Genomic DNA, 19,279 nt, shown 5'->3' with positions numbered 1-19,279 from the left:
TGTATTCAAGGTACCACAGCTAGAATGTTCTAAAGTCTCAAGGCAACCCATTCCCTTTACTGATTAGATGGTTAGAAGAGTGCAGAACCTGCTACAGAATGTCATGATTCTGTAAGCTGTCCTCAAAAACAGACACTCTTAGATATCAAAGTATATAAATTAAAAAAATTAGTTCAACCAGAGAAGAATATGACCCAAAGCAAAATATCAGATGAGGATAATCATAACAATAAGAAAGATATTCACCTAGCAACTAGAGTTTAGAAAAAGTTTCTTCAATAATGCTTACATTGTATCATTCTAATCAACATCTGTATTTGTGTTTGAATAAACTATTTATGGAAATGTTAACCACATAGTAGGCATTTAGTAGTTATTTGTGAGTTGATTTAAGACAGAATGTTTAAGGACAGAGTTAAAGAACAAGTTTCGACACGGGTTCGTGCCCCGGTCCGGGAAGACCCCACATGCCGTGGAGCGGCTGGGTCCGTGAGCCATGGCCGCTGAGCCTACACGTCCGGAGCCTGTGCTCCGCAACGGGAGAGGCCACAACAGTGAGAGGCCCACGTACGGCAAAAAAAAAAAAAAAAAAAAAAAGAACAAGTTTCAAGATTGATGCTTTTAAGCATTACTTGAAGGTGAAGAATGATTTTAATTGAAAGCCCCTGTATAATAATCATTACATCTATTACTCCCACATACAAAAATAGTGTAACAAATTCCCAGCTTTGTAGAGCTTATAAAGGGCAGATTTATAAACAGATGTAAACAGATATTAGAAATACTTGAAAAGAGTTATGAATGAAGGGCTCTGGGACCAGGGCGGGGAACCCATTTCACCTGGGGGTAGCAAAGGCATGTTGCTTCTTGCTTTTGTACTATTCTAGCTATTTAGGTTGAGCTGAATGAAGATTAAAATTTCTTTTTTTACATAAAGAAGATCTGAAAATTTCATGATTGAACTGGCATTAGCTTGGATTATACTCTTAATTGATTTGTCAAGTTCTCTTCCAATTTTCACACTACTGGGGGCGGGTGGTGGTCACTTTGCAGAAAGCAAACTTGATAATGTCACGTGTCTGCTTCCTTTCCTCCAGTGCTTTCATGATAGAGTTCTGATTAGTGCAGCAGATGCAGCCCGAGAGAGCTGGTCGTGCCTTACTTTCCACTGCACAACCCATTCCTTCCCTTTAGCCATGCTCACCTACAAACAGGGGTCCAAACACCTGTGTTTTGTGTCCTACTTTAAGCCGTCCCTCTGCCTTCAACCTCTCCCCTCTTCATGTTATCTGGCTAACTTGTACTTGTTCTTCAAGACTCAGCTTGAGTGTCAATGTTAAGAGTCCTCAGAAGTTCTTCCAATTGATACTTATTGCTAAGCCCCTTCACCCAGCATTGCATCCTCCCTAACAGAAGTGGCTTTTCTCTCTGCCACTTTCCCACACACTGGGCAACCCTCTAATGCAATATGTTCACACTTTCTGGCTTTTCTCACCACTAGAATAAGTTCTCTTGGAGAAAAGGTGCTGGGTCATGAGTATCACTGTTTTCTCAGAGGCTAGCAACACAGTGTTCAAAATATACGTGTGGTATGTAAGTGTATCAAACGTTAAAAAGGGCTGGATAACACTAAAAAAAAGTCTGAAAGATTGAGGAAATTACTGGATAAGTGACTGTTAAAAGTTCATGAACTCATTATACATTCTATGAAATTAGAGCCATGCTTATCTGTTCTGTGATGGTATACAAATTCCAAATGTTTCATTAAGATAAAGTAAACATCTACTACTACCACATTCATGTGATCTATACCCCGCCCATACAACCTAATGTTTTAGTGGCAATACAACTATTGAGTTGACCAATAAATTAATGGCAACATGGATACTGTTTGAGTTTGAATTTGAGAAGCAAATTATTATGAACCTCAGAATGTACAAACAAAATTATTATAATTTTGAACACTTCCCCCCACTTTGATACCTCTAATAATATATCTATGAGAAATTGGACATTTCACTTAATACCTAAAAGTTCTTCCCTTCTTATCCTAATTGTTTTTCCATTTTAAGCCTTCTTATCAAGGTAGGACATACATATAGAAAAATGCACACAACCTAAGTGTAGAGCTCAGCAAACTTTTATAAACTGAATACATGTGTGAAACCAGCACCCAGATCAAGAAAAACATATTGCTAGCACCAAAGAAATACCCTTGTGCCCCCTTCCAATTCTTGCCCCTACCCACTATCTTGCTTTTACTAGTATAGACTGGCTTTGCCCAGTTTTATATTTCATATAAATGGAATCACTGAGTATGTAATCTTGGAGTATCCAACATTCTTTACTCAAAATTTTGTTTTAAGTTTCATCTATATTGATGCATGGAGTTGTAAATCGTTTTTTCTCTTTGGTGTGTATACTAATTTTTGTAAATATGCCACATTTTATTTATCCTTTCAACTGTCATTGGGAATTTTGGCAATTACAGTTTGGAGCCTTTATAGTTTTTCAGTAAACATATATATGTAATTCCATTGTGTCAGTCTGTCTGTCTATCTATGAGCAGGCCCTTATGGTTTATTAACCCAGGACTAATTCCTGAAAAAAAACTCTAAATCTGGCTAATTTTGGCAACCAGCTTAAATTTTACTAACAAATTACATTAAAAAATAAAATACACTATAAGGAACTACATTTAAATAATAAAAAATAAAAATGTCCTACAGGATTATCATATAAAAGAAAGCATACCAGAGAGTAGGGGTTCAAAAACTGCTGTCTGAAGGCCAAATTGGGGCCGCTGCCTGGTCTTGCAAATAAAGGTTTATTGGAACACAGCCATGCTCTTTCGTCTGTGGCCACTTTTGCACCATGACAGCAGAGTTGAGCAGTTGCGACATCTCTGTCCCACAAAGCCTAAAATATTTACAGTCTGGCCCTTCAAGTAAAAAGTTTGCTGGCTCTGCCATTGGGCAGTCTGACTGAGGAGCATAGTTAGTTTCAAAATAAGCATACCACATCATATTACTATATTTAAAACCTGTATTATTCTGACAATAACAGAAGCTTCATTATTTCAGATGGCACCCGATGCTGCCTTAGAGGAAACGATGCCCCAGACCTCATAATTCCTTGTGTGGTACTAAAGACATCGAGGAGAAAGGAATGAAGAAAATGTCCCTATGTAGCATTTCTAGCTCTGATCCCCGGCTTTGAGAACCTGGATATTTCTGTAAGGATGTATGATAAGTAACAAGGCAGTAACTCTTCTGAATCATGGCTATCATTTCAGGGGGGAAGAATCTGACTCACTCATAATGTGCTATTCCTCCCAGTGTTTGAGGGGATGGCTGTGACTTACTTGTGTTGTAAACCTTTGTGTTACACAAGCATGCATCTGCTTGGTGGCCCTGTGTTAAAGGGCAGAGTGAAGACGTGCGGAAACATGGCTGTCCCACATCCCCTCTACTTTTCTAGAACCATGTTACAACTAAAGGAAACTAAGAGGTTCTAAAAGTAAACTTCAGCTTGACATTAAAGTTTAATTAAGACTTGTAGAAGAGCTGCCTATAAATAGACATTTATAAAATATTCTGGCTTGTAACCAAAGCATTAGTCACTGAACACCTTTGGGAAAGAAGTTGGCACTTAGACAAGCAACAGAAGGTGAAAGCACTGCATAAACAGCTAGGTTCCAAGACAACAGCAAATGAAAGAGAAACACAGCATTCACATTTCAACAGCAAGGCTCCTGGTCCGTTTTCCATTTTTAAGCTATTTTGCCACATTACCATAATTACAATTCTACTCTTTATGTGTGTGTGAGTATATATATATATATGTATACATCTTACTGTATCTTGATTCATTAACAAGGTGCTGTCAGAAAGATACCCACTAGCTTTTTACATGAGACATAATAAAGGACCAGGTGCACATCTGGAAGTGTGACAAGGCCGAACCAGAGCTTTCCCCGGGAATCACAGTTCATTCTTTATTAAAACATGCATAATGCAGACTTGAAATTTACAAAGCAGCCTAGAATCCATGTAATTTAAACAAATCAAGATACTGTGTACATACAGAATCATAACTTAATAAGTGAAAGGAAAAACAGAAAAATGATGTATTTCAGCACCAGGCTCTATGTTTTTCCTGAATGAATGCTACTGTTCTATTTTGTGAGAAATGCTCCCTAAGTCTTCATATAATTAATGCATTTTGCCTTGATAAGATGAATGACTGCTTCATAGCTAACATTTTTTAATCAAGATGCTAGAACAAAATATAACAGAAATTGATATGTACCCCTGTCAAGGTAACACGAGTCATTTATTTGACAGAAGACTAGCCTGTGGCAAAGGGGCCTCAGGCTCAAGTAAAACTTTGTCCTCTTTTTTCTTTGTTACTGACTTCGGGGAAAAAAATAAAATAGCGGAAAATTCTCATCTACTGGGAAATATCAGATACCTAACATTTAAGAAGATTTTACTGAAGAGACAAATTCACTAAGATCCCAAGGAGGATAGCAGAAGAACGTGGATTGGAAGACAGAAATAGGAATTAGAATGTTTAGCGTATGAAGCATACGATTCCTCTTCCCCAAACTCTGTGACATCAGTGAGGCATATATTCCTACTATCTGCATGTTAAAAATGGACAGTTTTGTTACACTCACTCTTTTGGGGGTAACAGCATAGTGCGGTTACACACCGCTCACTGTCTACCCAACAGTGAGTTCCCTTCTTAGCTGCTAACAGAACCCTGGATTAGCCAGGCAGTCGGCAGTATCCCCTTGATACTGCAGAAGCTAAGCCCCCAGCTCAGCTTCAGGGAGTGAATTATGATTGATCTACTATGATCATGACAACTCCATCCTCTTTCAACCAGGATAGATTCGGGGGCAGCCTGCGACACCTCTCTGGTTAATCAGAATAAGGCGTCTGCTCAGACACTTCCCTTCCTTGAAAGACAGCCTCAAGAGGACACAGAATTTTGCTCCTGCCCCTTTCTGTTTACTGGGAACCTTGGTGCCCCAGCAGCCACAAGGGAAAAGCCAAGAGAACTGGAAAGATAACCATGAACCATGAAGGCCCAGATTTTGGTAGCTTCTCACTAAACCTGCAACCACCTTCTCCAGACTGCTTATTATGCAAAATAATTAAACACCTTTGTTTAAGTTACTATTAGTCCCGTACTCTGTTACAGTTAAAAGCATTCCTCACTGATAGGAAAGCACTTTTGTTCAGGAAAAGCCTCCATCACTTACCCTGGAAGCATGACGGAGGCACAGAAGAGAAGTAGTGTCATTTAGATCAGTCGTCTCTGCGAAAGACTCGATTTTAAATTACCTAGGTGATGGTTAATACCTGCTCTTCTATTTGTAATCTTTTATATAAAGTCATATTTGTTCATTTTCACCTCACACTGTAAGTCCATTTGAATGTGGTTTACTGTCCTGAGAATTTAGAGATTCAGGAGGAAGCCTCAACTTAACGAAAACATGAGATGGAGTGCATCAACACTATTTAATTTGCTGTCGGCAGTCTATTAGTGCAGTCATCAGAAACTCATGTTTTTGATGGAGTAACTACATTTACCTGAAGCAGGTATGTAGCTCTGAGACACAGAAATACCATTAGTGCCAGAGGAGTTACAGTCGGGAGAAGGCATAGAACATATGGTTGCAACTGGCCTACCACGACCGAGAAGGCAGAGAGGACTCCTTTGAGGGAGGGGCAAATTCTTCTCTGAGAGAGTATATCATTTATTAAAACGCAAAATAGTTTGTCAGAACCCTTCACCTGTGGGTCTAAAAATTAATTTGAAGAGTTTTTGTTTGAAAACTCTTCAAATAAGTTATCATTTACCTAATGGAAATAGCCTGTAATCTTCCTAGCTGATGCAAAACATGTGGGGCTTATACTTTACACTACAAACCTCATAGAACTGAAAACAGCTGACCCAGGCACAGTCAGCAGCTTTCTCGGGACATAAAGGAACAATAAACTCTGGACAAATAACCAGTACATGTGCAGAAAATGTTTAGAATTCACTGGCAATATTTAATTTTTTTATCCAAATGAAAACATTTTTATCGTGGTCTATAACTATTCCAACCATAATTTATCAAAAATAACAACTTTTCTCAAATCTTCATATGTACCAGGCTTTGTGCTATGCAATGCACTGGCCTGCATTATTGCATTTTATTTTTAAAACAACCTTACAGAGTACTGTTTTACCTTCTTGCCAATGAGGAAGGAAGTTTACAGAGGTTGAAAGGCTTCTCTGAAAAGGTCATTCAGCTAGTAAATGGTAGATAGACTTGAACCAGGTTAGTCTGACTTCAAATCTAAACTCTAAACCACCACAACACTGGTTCTCAGATTTCAGCTTGATAAGAACCACTGACAGCCTTCTTAATAATGAACATTTCTGGCCTGGTCCCCATGGATTCTGATTTGGATGGTCAGGGGCCTAAGAGCCTGCATTTCTACCAAGCATCCCAGGTGATTCTCATGAAGGTGACTCAAAGACCACACCTTGAGAAAAACTGCCTTACCTTCTGTTGGCTGCCATATAAAATCATAATGGACTTGATATTTCGACTACAGGAAACATTATCACTTCAAATTAAAAATGCAATGTAGGTAATTAATTTCTCATGAGAAATACATATTGAAGAAAAGCTGATAATTCAATTACATTAATGATTTAATATCTTAATTCAGTAAGATATTATTTTCATTCTTCAGGAAATAAGCATTCTCAGTAATATTTCCATATAAATTTCAACATCTCACTTTTTTCACAGGCCAGAGGGGCTGCAGTGAAAGATGACAAGGTAACCATGGAAGTGTCTGATTTGAGAAGATGAAAACACCACTTATTTGTAGCTTAGGTAATCTTTCCCACACAAAATACTTCTTATCAAAGGCCCATGAGAGCAAAAGCACCAGGAAGACTAAGCATGTTAGAAAGAAAATAAATATGTGAATGGGAAGGTTATAAATTATTCATCTAATAATTCAACAAAGGCACCACAATTACATGCTGGATTACAAAGCAGTTAGCGGTTGCTGTTTTTGGACTATCTAAGCAGCCAATCTGGATAATTTAAGTATAAAGTCCAATTATCTATCAAATAGGTTAGGGCTTCTTGGCCCTCAACTGTGGATGCTCAAGGCTATCCTGGCATTGCCTAGGTGAAAAGAATTAATTTATTCTCTGCCATATGTGATCCCACCCCAGCAGGGTACTCAGTGCTGTTTGTCAACCTTTTTACTCATTCTTGGTTGATTCCCTATCCCATTTATCTTAACAGCTATTTTGAATCTTTTCCCATTCCCTTCACAAGGTCCCAAACCCAACCTCAGAGCCCTCACCTTCCATATACAAACTCATTTCTTATTCTGGCCATCCATTAATTCTCTGTATTTCCCTTCCTCCCACATTGAAATTTCTTAATCAATGTCAGCATCTATTCACAGCTTCTTAGCTCAAGATAAGGGGAATCTTAACTTCTTTCTAAGGCTAACCCTTCCACCTGAGTCTGACCCCAGGTACATGCTGTTTCCTTTAGGACCCTGTTCCATCCTCAGCAAACATCCACTTGTCACCTACAGTGTTCCAGGCACTGTGTTACATATTGGGAACGCAAAGATGAAAAGACAGGAACCCACCTTGAAGCAGGGTACAGGATAGTGTGGAGACAGACAATAATAGTTCTGAGCACAGGTGCTTTGGGACCAGGGCCACAGGAGGACTAGGTTTATGTAGCTGGAGACAAAGTTGGGGGGGGGGGCTTTACCTAGGAAACAGCTGAGATTTATAAGATAAATAAGCATTAATCAGATAGATAAGTCAAAGTGAAAAGATACAGAGGCTCAGGAGAGCATGGCATGGCCACACAACTATTCTGCAATCAATGGAAAAAAGTCCTGTGGAATCGCTGAGGAAGAGCACTAAGGACTTTAGATGTCAATGAGCTACTGAAGCCTTGCTATCAGAAGTGTAAGTTAGAAAGCTCACTCTGGAAACCTCTTGGTAGAGGAATTTGAATAATGTAAAATCAGAGGTCAGTAGCCCAGAAAGCGGTAAAGCTCAGTGATTCTGGTAGGATACTGAGTTGCCTGATGTGGAGCAATAGTAGTAGAGATGGAGAAGTATGGTGGATAAAAAATACATCTGGGTGGTAGTATTATAGGACTTGGTAATTTATTTGATGTCAGGGATAAGAAAGAGAGAAGAATGCAGGTTGAGCTCTAGGTTGTTGGCTTTGGTAACTAACTAATGGTTATGTCACTGGTGGATAGTGACTGGGCAGTCAAGACTGCATGTCTGATAGCCAACTGGATGGGTGGGTGTGGAACTCAGAGACACTGATTTGGGCATCAGCAGTGGAGGCAGACCAGGTGAGGTTATGGTTGGGGGCAAGATTATCCAGGGAAAATATGGGAGTGTGAGAAGGAGTGAGAGAGGGCTATTAAGGGAGCCAAAAGAGCCAAATTCAGTGGTCCTCCAAACACAACTGAGAAGGAGGGGCTAGAGAAGTAAAAGGAGATTGGGAGTAGGATGGCATCCTGGAAATTAAAGCAAAAGACATTGAAAAAAAGGAAGTGAACAGCCGTCAAATTCTTCACAGGACAGTTCAAGTAATATCTGAAGTGTCCCCTGGATTTAAGCAGACTATTTCTTTGTTCAATTTATTCTTTTCCCTGCCTTTGATCCTCATACTTGTTTATATCTTCCCATAATTAAATAACGTTTGATAAATACATAAAAATTCAGTTGAATCTACTTGTTCCTAATAAATTCTCCTTCCCTTAATCACTGATGCTGTCATTTAGCTATGACTGCACAGAAATTTTTGTTAAAATTTGCCAGCGACATCCTTTTTCTCCCCCACCAGTCACATTTTAAGTGCCAACTTCCATGACCTTTCCTCAGTCATTATGCTCTCTGATTGCTACAAAATCACAGTATTAAGTCCCTCTTTTTACATCCTCCATTGGCTATTTCACCGTGGAGTTGGTTTTTCTCTTAGTTCTATGAAGATACTTTTTCAGTCTCCTGGAGTAAGTCCTTATTCTTTTTAAGCTCTTTACATAAAATTTACCCACCCCTCCCAAGACTTGATCCTTATTTCTTTGTGAAATTCACATTTCCATCGCAGGCATTCTCATAACTAATGTGAAGAGGACCTCCAAACATAATCCTGAACTAGATTTTCCACTGCAGAGCTACATATAGAAGTCTCATCAAATTCAACACACCCCAATTTAAACCTGCTTCCTCTATATCCCTACCTCCCCCAAACAGTCTCTCATATTCCCGCCCTGTCAGTGATGCCTCTTTGCCCTCTTTCACTTTCCATACACAGCCAGCTCTTAACCTGAAGTGTGGATTCTATCTCTCTGGTCCTCATTTTCACATCTTCCCTCTGACATGCAGAACAGTTTCAACAGAGGGGATATAGACATGATACAGAATTACAATGGTTTATTTCCCAACATAAATAATGACAGCAATCAACATTTATCCAGTTTGCACTGTGTGCACTATTTTAAGCACGTTTACATGTATTTTCTTTTTCCTGTTTCCCTTCTATGAATTTAGAAGATAAAGATGATTTATTCCCTTTCAAATGGGTCACATATATATTTAGGGATATCTTTGTTTTGTACATCGATCTGAATTATGTAACCAGTTTTTGGAGCATTATGTAGTAAAGGTTAGCTCATTTTGAACCAAAACTCTATTAACAGGCACTTACAGATGTCTGAAAAATAACTACAATTATGATAACAATAACCCAAAGCACATTTAAATCCTGAAATATCTTCCGAGTTATCAGTGAAAGGTTAAAATCATGCTTGATAAAACCATGGTGCTCACACATTCTCATTCTTTTGAAAAGTGGTAATCTTTGAGTGTATACTTATGTGACTGCTGTATAGAACACTTAGTCTCTTTCAGCAGAATGAGACTGCTGTTCTTTTCCAGGTCTTTAAATGCTGCTAACCCCCAAGGATTAGTTCTTAGTCCTTTACTCTTTAGAACCCACATGCACACACCAATTACCCCATCCTGATAAATAAGCAGAGAGTCAACTACACTTACTTCAAAAATCCAATTTTTGCAGAAACATGTAAATCAGCAGAACAGTTTTCATGGGCACAAAATCTTGCAAAGTTTATCTGGAAATAAAATATGACAGTATTTTTTATCTTAGTTCAAATCAGTAGGTATATTTCTATGTTTTTTAAAGGATAAAATATCTATGACACATGAAAAAATAAAATTGATATAGCAAATTGATAACTCCTTTATACCTTTTGAAGAGTTCAATTTGAGTATCAGTAGGTTCAGATGACAATTCCAGGGCTAAAGGAACCACGTTTTTCAACAGGTAAATTTAAAGCCTAAGTTTGTTAAGCGAAAGAAATAATTTCTTTCTTTCGTAATAGTTGTATAAAAAGAAGTTTAATCAGACTGTGGTAGTAACCTCTGTAAGTGTTTAGAACCTGTGCTGCCAAGATTTTCTTCGCGATTTTCTGGTGTTGCCGTTTGATCCTGCTTATTATGCATACGCATGACACTTAATTTTCACAAGATGGTAGAACAGTGATTTTATATGTGTTGAAAATAATAAAATGTAGAAATTTAGAAATTTTACTTTGAGGATACAGTGAATAAAAATAAATGATAGTTTATCCACAGGTTCCAGAATTTATTTAATTCTGAGCATTTTAATAGGACCCAGAGATACTGCAAGGTACACAGGAAGCCCTGAGGTATAAGCTGGACAAAGGAAAAATAGAGAGATACAAAAAGAAAGGAAGCTGAGAGGAACAGGTGAGAGAGGGAGACATGCAGAAAAGAAAGAAATCTAGAAAGTCAGAGAAGGAGCCAGGCACATGAAATGTGAAGTGGGTAGAGCATTGTCAAATGGCACGTCAGACCACAGACTGCCTATACCAGCGGGAGCAGCTGGAAAGTGTAAATCGTTCTCTAGATGATTAATATATATTTTTTCTACTTCTCTTATTCGTAAAGCAGGTTGTTTGAAGAATCAAAATGTAGCTCATTTGTAGCTCATTCTAATATAACTACAAATTGCTAAGGTTTGGGCTTATGTACTTTACAATATTGAGATGTTCGTTATTAAAGACATTTGAAAGTAGTTGATATTGAAAACTGAAGTTCAACAGAAGAGTGAAAAAACCGACTTCCATAAATATTTTCATACAAGGCTATAGAAAGACTTTGCTCTTAATTTATTATATTCATTTGATCTAGTATTGTAGACCAGACAGTGCTGATTGTAAGCTCAAATATCTTAAAACGACTTAGGGGCAATTTTATCTGGACAGGATATGAACTAGACCTTTAAATGTCCCTTTGATCTTTTGCATTCTGTGTGCCCTTACTGAATGTTTTAATGAATGCTTTAACCAGGGCCCCAAACATCCTGTTGACTCTGTCTTTGTGCTGTTGGACAGTAAAAGTCTGAATAACTGGACTCCTGGGAATAAACACACAGTGAGTGAAACTGATATATTTTGGGATACATTTTATTTATTTTAAATTTTTAAAAACATCTTTATTAGAGTATAATTGCTTTACAATGGTGTGTCAGTTTCTGCTTTATAACAAAGTAAATCAGTTATACATATACATATGTTCCCATATCTCCTCCCTCTTGCATCTCCCTTCCTACCACCCTCCCTATCCCACCCCTCTAGGTGGTCACAAAGCACTGAGCTGATCGCCCTGTGCTTTGAGGCTGCATCCCACTAGCTATCTGTTTTACATTTGGTAATTGTATATAAGTCCATGCCACTCTCTCACTTCGTCCCAGCATACCCTTACCCTTCCCTGTATCCTCATGCCCATTCTCTACATCTGCATCTTTATTCCTGCCCTGCCCCTAGGTTCTTCAAACTTTTTTTTTTTTTTTAGATTCCATATATAAGTGTTAGCATATGGTATTTGTTTTTCTCTTTCTGAATTACTTCACTCTATATGACAGACTCTAGGTCCATCCACCTCACTACAAATAACTCAATTTCAGTTCTTTTTATGGCTGAATAATATTCCATTGTATATATGTGTCAGATCTTCTTTTTTTGTTTTGTTTTGCAGTACGCGGGCCACTCACTGTTGTGGCCTCTCCCATTGCGGAGCACAGGGTCCGGACACGCAGGCTCAGCGGCCATGGCCCACGGGCCCAGCTGCTCCGCGGCATGTGGGATCCTCCTGGACCGGGGCACGAACCCGCGTCCCCTGCATCGGCAGGTGGACTCTCAACCACTGCGCCACCAGGGAAGCCCGTGTCACATCTTCTTTATCCATTCATCTGTCGATGGACACAACTGTTGCTTCCATGTCCTGGCTATTGTAAATAGAGCTGCAATGAACATTGTGGTACACGACTCTTTTTGAATTATGGTTTTCTCAGGGTATATGCCCAGTAGTGGGATTGCTAGGTCGTATGGTAGTTCTATTTTTAGTTTTTTAAGGAACCTCCATACTGTTCTCCATAGTGGCTATATCAATTTACATTCCCACCAACAGTGCAAGAGGGTTCCCTTTTCTCCACACCCTCTCCAGCATTTATTGTTTGTAGATTTTTTGATGATGGCCATTCTAACTGGTGTGAGATGATACCTCATTGTAGTTTTGATTTGCATTTCTCAAATGAGTAAAGATGTTGAGCATCCTTTCATGTGTTTGTTGGCAGTCTGTATATCTTCTGTGGAGAAATGTCTATTTAGGTCTTCTGCCCATTTTTGGATTGGGTTGTTTGTTTTTTTGTTATTGAGCTGCATGAGCTGCTTATAAATTTTGGAGATTAATCCTTTGTCAGTTGCTTCATTTGCAAATATTTTCTCCCATACTGAGGGTTGTGTTTTTGTCTTGCTTATGGTTTCCTTTGCTGTGCAAAAGCTTTGAAGTTTCATTAGGTCCCATGTGTTTATTTTTGTTTCCATTTCTCTAGGAGGTGGGTCAAAAAGGATCTTGCTGTGATTTATGTCATAGAGTGTTCTGCCTATGTTTTCCCCTAACAGTTTGATAGTGTCTGGCCTTACATTTAGGTCTTTAATCCATTTTGAGTTTATTTGTGTGTATGGTGTTAGGGAGTGTTCTAATTTCATTCTTTTACATGTAGCTGTCCAGTTTTCCCAGCACCACTTATTGAAGAGGCTGTCCTTTCTCCATTGTATATTCTTGCCTCCTTTATCAAAAATAAGGTGACCATATGTGCATGGGTTTATCTCTGGGCCTTCGTTCCACTGATGTATATTTCTGTTTTTGTGCCAGTACCATACTGTCTTGATTACTCTAGCTTTGTAGTATAGTCTGAAGTCTGGAAGCCTGATTCCTCCAGCTCAGTTTTTCTTTCTCAAGATTGCTTTGGCTATTCAGGGTCTTTTGTGTTTCCATACAAATTGTGAAATTTTTTTGTTCTACTTCTGTGAAAAATGCCATTTGTAGTTTGATAGGGATTGCACTGAATCTGTAGATTGCTTTGGGTAGTAGAGTCATTTTCACAATGTTGATACTTCCAGTCCAAGAACATAGTATATCTCTCCATCTGTTTATACCATCTTTAATTTCTTTCATCAGTGTCTTATAGTTTTCTGCATACAGGTCTTTTGTCTCCTTAGGTAGGCTTATTCCTAGGTATTTTATTCTTTTGTTGCAATGGTAAATGGGAGTGTTTCCTTAATTTCTCTTTCAGATTTTTCATCATTAGTGTACAGGAATGCAAGAGATTTCTGTGCATTAATTTTGTATCCTGCTACTTTACCAAATTCATTGATTAGCTCTAGTAGTTTTCTGGTAGCACCTTTAGGATTCTCTATGTATAGTATCATGTCATCTGCAAACAGTGACAGTTTTACATCTTCTTTTCTGATTTGGATTCCTTTAATTTCTTTTTCTTCTCTGATTGCTAAAACTTCCAAAACTATGTTGAATAAGAGTGGTGAGAGTGTGCATCCTTGTCTTGTTCCTGATCTTAGAGGAAATGCTTTCAGTTTTTCACTATTGAGAATGATGTTGGCTGTGGGTTTGTCATATATGGCCTTTATTATGTTGAGGTTAGTCCTCTCTATGCCTACTTTCTGGAGGGTTTTTATCATAAATGTGTGCTGAATTTTGTCAAAAGCTTTTGCTGCATCTACTGAGATGATCGTATGGTTTTTCTCCTTCAATTTGTTAATATGGTTTATCACATTGATTGATTTGCATATATTGAAGAATCCTTGCATTCCTGGGATAAACCCCATTTGATCATGCTGTATGATCCTTTTAATGTGCCGCTGGATCCTGTTTGCTAGTATTTTGTTGAGGTTTTCTGCATCTATGTTCATCAGTGACATTGGCCTATAGTTTTCCTTCTCTGTGACATCTTTGTCTGGTTTTGGACAAAGGGTGGCCTTACAGAATGAGTGTGGGAGTGTTCCTTCCTCTGCTATATTTTGGAAGAGTTTGAGAAGTATAGGTGTTAGCTCTTATATAAATATTTGATAGAATTTGCCTGTGAAGCCATCTTGTCCTGGGCTTTTGTTTGTTGGAAGATTTTTAATCACAGTCTCAATTTCAGTGCTTGTGATTGGTCTGTTTATATTTTCTATGTCTTCCTGGGTCAGTCTCAGAAGGTTCTGCTTTTCTAAGAATTTGTCCATTTCTTCCAACTTGTCCATTTTATTGGCATACGGTTGCTTGTAGTAATTTCTCACGATCCTTTGTATTTTTGCAGTGTCAGTTGTTACTGCTCCTTTTTCATTTCTAATTCTATTGATCTGAGTCTTCTCCATTTTTTTCTTGATGAGTGTGGCTAATGGTTTATCAATTTTGCTTATGTTCTCAAAGAACCAGCTCTTCGTTTTATTCATCTTTTCTACTGTTTCCTTCATTTCTTTTTCATTTATTTCTGATCTGATCTTTATGATTTCTTTCCTTCTGCTAACCTTGGGTTTTTTTCTTCTTCTTTCTCTAATTGTTTTAGGTGTACGGTTAGGTTGTTTATTTGAGATGTTTCTTGTTTCTTGAGGTAGGATTTTGTATTGCTATAAACTTCCCTCTTAGAATTGCTTTTGCTGCATCCCATAGGTTTTTGGTCTTCGTGTTTTCATTGTCATTTGCTTCTAGGTATTTTTTGATCTCCTCTTTGATTTCTTCAGTGATCTCTTGATTATTAAGTAGTGTATTGATAAGCCTCCATGTGTTTGTATTTTTTACAGATTTTTTCCTGTAATTAATATCTAGTCTCATCGCATTTTGTTCAGAAAATACACTTGATACAATTTCAATTTTCTTAAATTTACCAAGGCTTGATTTGTGACCCAAGATGTGATCTTTCCTGGAGGATGTTCCACAAGCACTTGAGAAGAAAGTGTATTGTTGTTTTTGGATGGAGTGTCCTATAAATATCAATTAAGTCCATCTTGTTTAATGTATCATTTAAAGCTTATGTTTTCTTATTTTCATTTTGGATGATCTGTCCATTGGTGAGAGGGGGGTGTTAAAGTCCCCTACTATGATTGTGTTACTGTCAATTTCCCCTTTTACGTCTGTTAGCATTTGCCTTATGTATTGAGGTGCTCCTATGTTGGGTGCATAAATATTTACAATTGTTATATCTTCTTCTTGGATTGATCCCTTGATCATTGTGCAGTGTCCTTCTTTGTGTCTTGTAATAGTCTTTATTTTAAAGTCTATTTTGCCTGATATGAGAATTGCTACTCCAGCTTTCTTTTGATTTCCATTTGCATGGAATATCTTTTTCCATCCCCTCACTTTCAGTCTGTATTTGTCCCTAGTTCTGAAGTGGGTCTCTTGTAGACAGCATATATACGGGGCTTTTTTTTTTTGTATCCCTTCAGCCAGTCTCTGTCTTTTGGTTGGAGCATTTAATCCATTTACATTTAAGGTCATTATTGATATGTATGTTCCTATTACCATTTTCTTAATTGTTTTGGGTTTGTTATTATAGGCCTTTTCCTTCTGTTGTGTTTCCTGCCTAGAGAAGTTCCTTTAGCATTTGCTGTAAAGCTGGTTTGGTGACACTGAATTCTCTTAGCTTTTGCTTGTGTGTAAAGTTTTTAATTTCTCCATCGAATCTGAATGAGATTCTTGCTGGGTAGAGTAATCTTGGTTTTAGGTGTTCCCCTTTCATCACTTCAGGGATACATTTTAAAAAGCAGTTCACTGTTCAGAATGCAGGATCCATCTCAAAATGCACATACAGTTAAGTTAAAAAGAGAAACTGTTGTGTAACGTAGATACATGTTTCTGAATGAGTAAAATCTGACTAACAAGACATGAGTGAATCTGTGGGTAGGGTGAGTGAGAGGAAGACAACTGAAAAAGAAGGAGACAGAAAATGAGAAAGATAAGCTGAACACACATGACGATGCTGAATAACTCATGAATGCAACTCACTTCCATTAGGAGTGCTCTCTGGAAATATATTTTCTTCACTGGCAAGGCATCAAGGAGAGAAAATTAACATTTTATGTATGTGGGAAACCACCGTTATGACTAAATGCATATTTAAAGGTATTCAGTTCAATATCCTAAAGGGAATATAAAAAATAAAGAAAAATGGAAAACAAGACATACCATGAATCTTTTTTATACAAAAATTCATTAAATTAAAAAAAAAATTCAGAGAGAGTACATTTCCTCAGAACTATGTACTATTTCAAAAGAATTTCTTCAGTTATATGTCACATTATGTTTCAAATAAAGGAAAAAATTCCTACTGTTTTTGCAATGATGTCTTTTTCTTTCTTCTGCTGAAGAATTGGCTGAAGTGGTGGGAATTCCTCTGTACTTCGTTTACTGATGACATGATGCCCCAGGTGGTAAGCGGCTTCAATCTGAATTGGGGTGAGGATGTCCCGTACATCTTTCTAAAGAAATTGAAAACCATATGAATTAATAACAAAAATAAGCATCTAAATAAAAAAAATATATAAAGTCCCTCCTTTCCTGCATAAGGTCAAACACAATATATGGAAGTCAAAGAAAATCCTTTCCTTTTAAGCTAAATTGTTAAAGAATTGGACTATTTTCACACATTACAAAAGCAATCACGTTTATTAGGAAAAAGACAAAAGGTATTAAAAATGAAAAACCATAACTATCCAATAATAGTTATGAAGGTCTACATTTTGGCATATTTTCTTCAATACTATTTTCTATGCATACAGTTTTCTTATTGTTACAGTTTTTCCACACTTATTGTGCTTTTACATTTTACATTTTACAAAGAAAGAGTTCTTGGATTTATTTATCAATGATACAGGAATTGTAACCCATTTGGAATCCTTTCTTCTCTGTATGACACTCTTTTAAGTTTAAAATCTTACTAATTTTTTACACAGCATTTATCATTCTTAATCTTCTTTATATATAGTAAAAAAGTCTTTGAGTGATTAGGTTTTTAGAATTTATTGTCTTCTGCCCCCCAAGAAATGACTCTTGAGTTTATTACACTGGTTGTCAATTCATATATTTTAATCTTTATTTCTACATGCAGGCATTATTTTTCTCTCTTTTAAAAACATTTTCCCATGAACTTAAAATTTATTTCATCTTTTCATTCGATTATTCAAGCCCCTTCATTAAAAGGGAACATTACTATCAAAATTATTTGCTAACATAAACATCCACAAACACTAAAATAACTGACAATAAAATAACTTTGAAGTTTGGCATTCAATTAAGGAAACACTTCCCTAAATAGTAAAGGTGTTCTAGAATCCCAAGTCTGTGAAAAAAAAAAAAAAGGAAGTCAAGTAAGATAAAAAACATGGCATCTCTTAGAAAGCACTTCTCAGGCAGCCCTGCCTAGACAGATATGAGATTTTCAAAATATACTGAAAGCAGACTCATTTATTTTTCTCCCTATCTAAGAGGATGGGCAAATAAGATTCCACTATAAAGTAATCCATGAGGATTTATAACAGAATTCAGTTGACAATTTAAACTGCATGAAATAAGACATGTTGATGGCAAATCTATAGAACAAGTAGCTTATGCACAACAAAAATTAAAAGTAGATATTATCTCAGGATTTGAGAGAGAAGCTCACAATCAGCAGATACAGTCCACCTACACAGGAACTATGCAGTTTTTCTTTTTCTTTTTCTTGGTATTATAATTGTTACTATACTCAGAAGATATTCAAAGAACTGGTCACACACTTTGTCTTTCACACTAACAATTTAAATGTAAAGCTTGGTTTGACTCTACTTTTCATATGCCTGTTTCAATTTACATTTCTTCTGATTTAAAAAAAACAGATTCATCAAAGTCCCACTGAAGAAACTCAAGTGTTTTCATTGGGACTAGACATATTAATTTTAACCATAATTGAGTTTTATATTTATGAGGTTTATATTTACACTTAGTGAGTTCCTTAGTAGATCCATGACATTGTAATTGACAGACCTCCTATTGAATAATGTCAGTGGATTTCTATTTATCTAGACAATTCAGAGTTGGAATATAGCTTAAACATTTCTGCCTAAAAGCAGATTTCCAAAGCTCATAAATTAACAATCCCTACTGAATAGAAAAAAATACCTATCATACAGAATACTGCTATGCTATTTACGCCTATAGTAACTTTTGATAAAAATCAATGAAGTTAATAAAGATGACGTTTCACATAAGACTACACCTATTCTGTCTTTTATGTAATTATAAAAAAGGATGTAATTGTTTCTTCTCATCATTTACATTATATATAAATTATATAAATATAAATATATATATATAAATTGGTTAAAAGCAAATGGTCTGAAGGTAGAGTACTGGGGTTCAAACCTCAGGTCCTTCACTTGTTATCTATACGTAACCTTGGGCAAATTACATAATCTGTCTATGGAACAATTACCTCATCTGAAAATGGCTGGTAATAATGATAATGAAAATGATGATTATGACACCTATACCTTATTGTGAGGATTCAATGACATAATGTATGTAAAACACTTAGTACAATGCCTGGTACATGTTAACGTCTCAATAGATGTTAAATATTATCATTATTATGTGTATATTACTGCAAAATGTAGCTATATAAGCCAACCAAGGAATTACAGAATTTCAATTTCTTATAATAAATTCTGGTGACTATTTGGAAGAAATAAGAAGAAAGAAAATTAGTCTATTGCCAACCAGTGAACACTAAATAGAAAATGAGCTACGTTTTCTACTAATACAACTATTAGACTTGTATTAATTAAGT

At 36.8% G+C, this 19,279-nt stretch overlaps 1 protein-coding gene across 1 annotated transcript in view; it reads right to left on the bottom strand.

The window, feature by feature from the left end:
* Window positions 1-19,279, bottom strand: part of ITGA4 (integrin subunit alpha 4) — an 86,317-nt gene that overhangs the window by 15,418 nt on the left and 51,620 nt on the right. Inside the window, exons 16-17 of the mRNA XM_082631179.1 lie at window positions 16,785-16,934; window positions 10,129-10,205 (exon numbers count right to left, since the gene is read on the bottom strand). Coding sequence (XP_082487305.1) covers window positions 10,129-10,205; window positions 16,785-16,934 — 227 coding nt within the window. The remainder of the gene's footprint in view (window positions 1-10,128; window positions 10,206-16,784; window positions 16,935-19,279) is intronic.

This window comes from Mesoplodon mirus, assembly GCF_964341445.2.
Source record: "Mesoplodon mirus genome assembly, chromosome: 8".
Classification (NCBI taxonomy): Eukaryota; Metazoa; Chordata; class Mammalia; order Artiodactyla; family Ziphiidae; genus Mesoplodon; species Mesoplodon mirus.
Note: the sequence above shows the minus strand (reverse complement) of the source record. Positions and strands in the feature narration are given on the sequence as shown.